Source organism: Gadus macrocephalus, chromosome 6 (assembly GCF_031168955.1).
Source record: "Gadus macrocephalus chromosome 6, ASM3116895v1".
Classification (NCBI taxonomy): Eukaryota; Metazoa; Chordata; class Actinopteri; order Gadiformes; family Gadidae; genus Gadus; species Gadus macrocephalus.
Genome location: NC_082387.1, coordinates 21,142,329 through 21,149,828, shown reverse-complemented (window position 1 = coordinate 21,149,828; position 7,500 = coordinate 21,142,329). Strand labels below are relative to the sequence as shown.

The window sequence follows — 7,500 nt, the reverse complement described above, 5'->3', positions numbered from 1 at the left end:
ATCTCTGTGTTAGGGCCACTTTATGTTGTACTTTCTTGCGAGGGAGGGAGGGAGGGAGGGAGGGAGGGAGGAGAAAATGAATAGAAGAAAGGAGAGGGGAGGAGAAAGGGAGATTGGGGGATTCCAGTGGTCAACTCAAGGGAGGAAAATAAGAGGGAGTAACAAATAGCAGAAGAGAGAAATAAGCAGAGAGAGGGCGTAAAAAACGAAAAACAGGGAAGAAAGAGGAAAAAGAACAGGGCGGATAGGATGGATTGTGAAAGAAACGAAGGACAGAGAGCGAGGGGGAGAAAGAGTGATTGGGTCCAAAAAAAGAGGGATGGAGGGAGAGGGAGAGATCAGCTCACACCCCACACCATCCCTGCTCAATTACAATAATTTGACTCACATGGGCAGCGGGGAGCGGGAGGCAGGGAGGGAGAGAGGAAGAGGGGAGGACTGAACGGTGTGGGGGAGGAACACATCACTCACCCTACCCCGGGCTGAGGTAGGGCCGGACGGCTCCGATGTGCTGCTGCTGCTCCCCTCCCAGTGCAGCCAGGGATCCTGGAAGTAGCAGCAACCGCGGCGCTTGGGAGCACCACGCGCTCAGCTCTCCCTAGGACCACTCACCGGCTCATGACATCAGCCCGGGACCAGGAGACAGGCGCTTGGGGGGCTGGTTGGGTGGGTGGGTGGGGGGGGGGGGGGCGTGGGGGGGGGGGGGGGGGGGGGTTGGGGGGGTTGACTCTTGTCTCAGCACAGGGAGAAGAAATAAATCGTTCCGGCTACATCTGTAGAGGAGTATGCCAGGGGACGTACGCATCTCTCATCCAGCCCTGTTGTACAAAAAGTAGAGGAGTGTGTGCACGTGTGTGTGCCTGTGTGTGTGTCTGTGTGTATGTGTCACAGCGGCAGATTGATTTTGAATGTCAAGCAGCTCCCCCCCCCGCTCCCCTGCCGGCGTGCTCCATCACGCGGGATGCGGTGTGCGTCTCACATCCTCAGGGTGATGCTACGATGGGTGGGGGTGGGGGTGGGGGGGGGTCTCTCAGCACCCTGCCTCTGACAGGCCTCCTGCCTTCACTCCTTCACCTCTCCCCCCCCCCCCCCCCCCCCCCCCACCTCTCCATCTTGCTCTCTCTCCGGCCTCCCGCCCCCCCGAGCTCAGGGGAAGCAGGGCTGTCAGAGGGAGAGTGGCAGGCTAAGCTTGTCTTAACACAGCGCCTCAAACCACCTCATAAATACAGGCTTCCTTTTCCAATTTCCAATGCGGGCCCCCCTGTCCGCCCCCCCGTCCGTCCGTCCGTCCAGCCGCTCGTGCACCGCTCCGGTGTCACGGTGCGAGGGGTGTGAGTTTAAAAATGACCGGCGGGACATCTGGCTGGGAGGAGGGCGGAGCTTTGATGTTCCACGCGGTCTCTCCGTGAAGGCGGGGCTCTCGCGGGCCGGGCGGAGGAGGGAGATGATGAGGGGGCGGGGTGAGGGGCGTGGGGGGGGGGGGGGGGAGGGAGATGATGGGGCGGGGGGGGGGGGGGGACTGAGGAATATGAATTGGGCTTGTCGCCTGGTAGATGGAGAGGGAGTTTGAGAGATGAATACCTGGAAACAGATCCACCACATGTTGCAGCGCTGTGACGCGCGTCCAGCCCGCCGCCGCCGCCGCTCCGCTGAGCCCACATGTGTGTGTGTGTGTGTGTGTGTGTGTGTGTGCACGTCTGGTCCTCTCAAACCCAGGGTCAGGGGGAAACACAGAGGCCTGCACCATTTTCGTCAGAGAAGGCGGTGAGTGAGGATCTGCTTCGCGGCGTTCGTGTCCGCAGCAGCAGCAGCAGAGTGGAAGCACGTGGGACGGCTTTGTGACGGGAGGCGGGAGGCGAGAGGCGAGGGGACACATGTGGGACTGGAGGTTCTGAACGCTGCGTTCCTCCGAGCCCATCTGGAGGCTCTCTGGCCAGCGGCTCCCTGAACTCTGGCCTAGAGTCTGGGCTCTGGGCCAGGCTCTGACCTCACTAAAAGGAGTGGAGGAAGGGTCTGAGCCGAAACGGGCACGTCCACCATCTCTTTGGGGTCAAAATACTTTATACATACAGTAGGACCTGGTGTGTGCAGATGCTGCTATCAGCTAACACATTGAAAGACTCCTACAAAGACACACGTGACCTTGATTATAATGCTATATCGTTTTGAGAAGCATAATAATATGAGTTAGTTTTTCTAAATATGACGTTATCCATTTGAAGCGCAGTGCATTGCATCCTGATGTAGGCCTACGATTAAATGTGCAATTTTACATTTACATCGATATTGATCAAATATAATACGTCAGATGAACACGTAGCCTCGTTTCTTGATGTTGGACAACTGCGTTTGGATATTTCCATTCGATACTTCAATTCATACAGAGTTGGAATAAATGTGATCACTCTGTTCACATGTATTTTATTTGACGTTAATCCTGCTCTCATACAGCCCCCCTCTTCCTTGTGTGTGGACCGAGTGGATTTGGCAGCGTGGGCACTTTACGCACGCAGGAGCGAGGGCTGTCAGACGAGTTGAGCTCAAGGGGCTCCACTTCCGGTGACATGCAGGGGACAGAGCGCGCAGGAGAGAGAGAGAGAGAGAGAGAGAGGAGAGAGAGAGAGAGAGAGAGAGAGAGAGAGAGAGAGAGAGAGAGAGAGAGAGAGAGAGAGAGAGAGAGAGAGAGAGAGAGAGAGAGAGAGAAGAGGAGAGAGAGGAGAGAGAGAGAGAGAGAGAGAGAGAGAGAGAGAGAGAGAGAGAGAGAGAGGAGAGAGAGAGAGAGAGAGAGAGAGAGAGAGAGAGAGAGAGAGAGAGAATCCTTCACCAGAGGACTGCTCAGACCGTCGCTCTGATTCCAGCAGCAGAACAGAAGGCTCAGCGTGACGATATGTCCCACGGCAGCGGCTTCTGCCGCACACTCGTTACACATCTGTGTGTACGATGGATGTGGGGAATGGCTCGTGAAATCCACTGAACGAAATTAACAGAAAGATATGTATGAATATATATCTAGGTATAAGCTTACTTACACAACACACACACACACACACACACACACACACACACACACACACACACACACACACACACACACACACACACACACACACACACACAAACACACACACACACACACACACACACACACACACACACAACACACACAGGAGTGGAGGTATAAGCGCTATACCTTAATATGGATGCGTTTTTTGTTTTATAAAGGGTAAAGGTTTTTTTATAGCATTAAGTGAGTGCATCTTTTTGTATTTGGGTTTTAATTTCAAGTGGCAAGTTTTGCAAAATGAGCAAAACAAATGTAATGCTGCAGGTTTTGTTTGATGTTAAGCTTAAGACCCCTCTTTTTCTATCTTGAACATAACCTTTGAATATAAAAAAAAATCCTCACTAACTTCCACCAGGAATCAATACACCCATACACATGCATCATTTATGCTTAGATTGGATTTGACAGAATCTTCTACATAATGCATACGACACGTTTACAGTTTAAAGGCTTTCGTTCCTATAAGTTAAGACCAGTAGACCCCTACGCGTGGGCGTGGCTCCGAGGGGGCCCTAGGTTTCCATGTTCCAGGTTCTGTGATCCACTCGCCGCCCATGAGGGGTTTTGTGATGAAGAGACGCTGTTCGCCGGAACACGAGCGGTGTTGCCGTCACTGAGCCCAGGCTGGGGACTTGTATTCCCTCTTGTTTTGCTCACTGCTAATCTGTGACAGCGTTGCTCCTGTTCCTCGGATGAGCAGCAGGGACCCAGCCTGAGCCAGAGCAGAGCCATCGTGGAGGACTCAGTGAAGTGATGGGGGCCACACTCACTTAAAGACAACTACTATAAAGGTTGATGAAACATTTTATTCATGATTAATTAGTTAATATTTTCATTGTTTATTTTCAAGGATCAACAATTTCCAGGGTTGAAAACTAAACATATGATAAAAAATATGGTTCCTTGTTAAATGTTGGCTATTCTAATTTGATAAAAACAATTAAAAAAATAAAAATACTGACATTGTTATATTTACAAACATTCGATGCTTCATGTTAAATTATGATGGTTCAAAATCTACAATATATAATCATTAAGCTATCCAGATAACCAGGATTTATTGTGGTCACAATTATTTAGACCTTTAAAATATGTTAATAAGACGTTGTGTTGCATCACAGCCTTGATGACACCGCGGCTCCTTTCTGATGCGTTGCTTTAAGGGAAGGTCAAAGGGCAATGCTTCTCTCTGTGCTGAAGTTGTATTGAAACTGGGGAGATAACCAAACAGAGGATTGCAGCCTATGTCAAAACGGCAGTATTTTCTCGAAAGATAAAAACAAAAACAACATAGATCAGATGGATTAGGTGATTGTCAATAGGTAGGGATATTGAAATAAAGCCTACTGTCGTGTTTATAGAAACCTTGTGATTTGAAGGCAGATGATGCAAGTCTAAATAAGAACCCAAAGCAAACGGGCATTAGCATTGTGAGGCCGGGTCATGTTGTTTTGACTAGGTCCCCAGTGGAACAGCCAGTGTACAAATAAGAACAAACACTGCCCCCTTGTGGAAAGGATAATTGTCTACACAAGATTAACAGAGTAATGTATTTGCCTAGGTTAAAAAAAGCAGGCAGTAAGCAGCTATTTAGTATTTAGTTATAATGATATAGAGAAGATATTGCTGTGATTGTTTTTATATCTATTTTGTATATTCAACTATTGTATATGTTGAAATGTGTATGACAAAGTAAGGCCTTGGTAATTACTAAGGCCTTAATTACCAGTGTAATTCCCGACTCATGGAAGGTTAGCCGTCCACAAGCCGGGCATATCAAACTGTTTATTGCCCTGCCTCTCAGTGATCATCCCTTACATGTTATGACTTGGTAATATTGACAGTAATTTAAATTTAAATTTAAGTAGTGAAATAGGTATCAGATATCCCTTAAAGATTATTCAATGTAACCATGCATTTACTAAATTACTTATTTCAATATAAGTATATGCTGAATAATAAATGTTGCTTTGACAGTATCTCTACAGACATAGCTATAGACCCACAATTATCTGTGTTTACAACATCCTGTAATCAAGTGCTTGTCATAATTAAAGGCAGAATTTCTAAATAGCAAAATAACAAATAAGGAGGCAAGAATAAAATCTAAGCTACGGACCAACCCCTCTGTTAACTGTGAATAAAATGAATGATAAAACAGACAAAGTTCGGATAAAAAAGGTGGACAAATATGGAATACTAACCAAGGAATACTATCCAAGAAAAACATGTAAACCGATTGTTCAAACTGATTTATGGTTCCCAGCAAAACAAGGAATACATTTTGTGCATTACCGCAGCAAAGCCACTAGGTGATGCTGCATGATCACTGATGCAAGTTTCCCAACACATGGCCTCATCAGATTCAGCCACCAAACAATAGAGGCTAGAGGTCTGCTCTTTCCATGAAAATGAGTCTAACGCTCATTTTCATCTCCTTGAGATAGGAGGAAAAATCTGCAGTGTAGCACATGCCTGACACACATCACACACCAGTTAGTTGTGAAAATACCCCCCCCCCTCACCCCCCCCCCCCCCACGTCCCCCCCACGTCCCCCACTACGCGACAATCCTAAAACCCAGTCAAACATCTGGCTCTGTAAATAAATAACCACATGTGTGTATGCATGTGTATGCACATGTGCAGAAGTGTAGATGCACGTGTGTGTGTATGGTGTGTGTGTGTGTGTGTGTGTGTGTGTGTGTGTGTGTGTGTGTGTGTGTGTGTGTGTGTGTGTGTGTGTGTGTGTGTGTGTGTGTGTGTGTGTGTGTGTGTGCGTGCGTGCAAGGGGGGTATGATGGATGGGGGAGCGGGGTGTTATCAGGGAGAGCATGTATCAATGTCTGCCACTTTTACACACGGGCTGACAGGACAGTGACACTCTGGAACATGGGCGGCAGTCACCTAGACGGGCAGACCTTCATTTCCTGTCCCTGCTCCACTGCCAAAAATATGTGACATGTTGTCTTCATTAATTCCACTCTATTTGGAGCTCTCTCCCTCTCATCTCCCGCTCTCCCCTCTCTCTCACACCTCTCTCTAATGCACACACACACACACACACACTCACGCACCCGTCGCACTGTCCTTCCTGTACGGTCACATGGGAATACCTGCATGCCAACAACAAACACACACACACACACACACACACACACACACACACACACACACACACACACACACACACACACACACACACACACACACACACACACACACACACACACACACACACACACACACACACACACACACACACACACACACACACACACACACACACACACAAGTTAGACCCATGTGGAAATATGCACACACACGGATAACTCTGCACCAACTTCTCAAACCCATCACACATAGGTGCTAATAAAAATCTTGTCAAGTGTGCATACACAGTCACATCCCCACAAGCCCACTCTCCTGCGTACCCTCCCCGGAAAATCGTTAGCCAGCCGCCAACAAGATTTTTCAGCAGAGCAAACTACATAAAGATGTCACTTTAAATCGCTTACTATTAACACTTAAAAAGACACAAATTAGATATGCGTGGCTAAAAGCAATTATAATATCCGCAAGTTTTGCGAGTCATTTGGGAAATGAAAAGAATGCCTAATTGCTGGAACCAACATCTTCTGAGACACGGCTTAATGATGCCTGTTAGCAAATGGTCTTATCTACAACTATGTCTGTGGTTACAACACTGCTCCTCAATTACATGTGAATGTGTGCAATGCAAGCGAGTGCCACTCTCTTGGTGGATTTAATAGAATTAGAAGCTTTGCACATTCATATGCCAATAGTGCCATTATGTTTCTTTCATGAGGAGGAAAAATAAAAGCCAACAGTGACCTCTCCTGGACATTTACCAAGGGACAGATGGTTGTGCACCTGGCAGAAATAAGAACTGGTATTTCCTCTCAAACTTTTCCTTGGCTGCATAAAATAAACCCCAATCCCATTGCAGAAAATCTATGTTTAAAAATGTGTTTGACAGAGAGATAAGGGCTATATTTGTCTATGCAAGTGAAAGTGAAATAAGGCAACAGGGACCACAAAAATAAAATACACACAAAAATGGAAAATAAAATAACCTCAGTTCTCTATTCTTACAATTTGCTCTCAAATCTATTTAAGGGCATGAACACCCCATCTCTAATAAACAACCATGACTGTTGGCCATTGTTCAATATATGAATATTACTATTAATAATATTAATAACAAGATATCAAATATATATATATATGTATTTGGTATATATACACCCCACACACACACACAACACACACACACACCACACACACACAGAAACACACACCAATACACACACACAAAAACACAATGGTGAGGATGTTTCCACTTGGAAACTCAATTATCAAGCTATGCAGTGACTTCATCCCAATCAGCCTGGCCCCGCCATTAATCTTGTGCTGT

At 46.9% G+C, this 7,500-nt stretch overlaps 1 protein-coding gene and 1 long non-coding RNA gene across 3 annotated transcripts in view; one reads left to right on the top strand and one right to left on the bottom strand.

Annotated features, from left to right (window-relative positions):
- Positions 1-3,253: 3,253 nt before the first annotated feature.
- Positions 3,254-7,500, bottom strand: part of mvb12bb (multivesicular body subunit 12Bb) — a 21,259-nt gene continuing 17,012 nt past the window's right edge. For both annotated transcript variants that reach the window (XM_060054965.1, XM_060054963.1), the window contains exon 7: positions 3,254-4,275. Coding sequence is in view for 1 of the 2 variants with exons in the window: in XM_060054963.1 (XP_059910946.1) it covers positions 4,223-4,275 (53 nt within the window). In the remaining variant the exon portion in view is untranslated. The remainder of the gene's footprint in view (positions 4,276-7,500) is intronic.
- The window catches only part of LOC132460005 (uncharacterized), a 146,957-nt gene continuing 144,874 nt past the window's right edge, over positions 5,418-7,500 (top strand). Inside the window, exon 1 of the long non-coding RNA XR_009526327.1 lies at positions 5,418-5,727. This is a non-coding gene — a long non-coding RNA (uncharacterized LOC132460005). The remainder of the gene's footprint in view (positions 5,728-7,500) is intronic.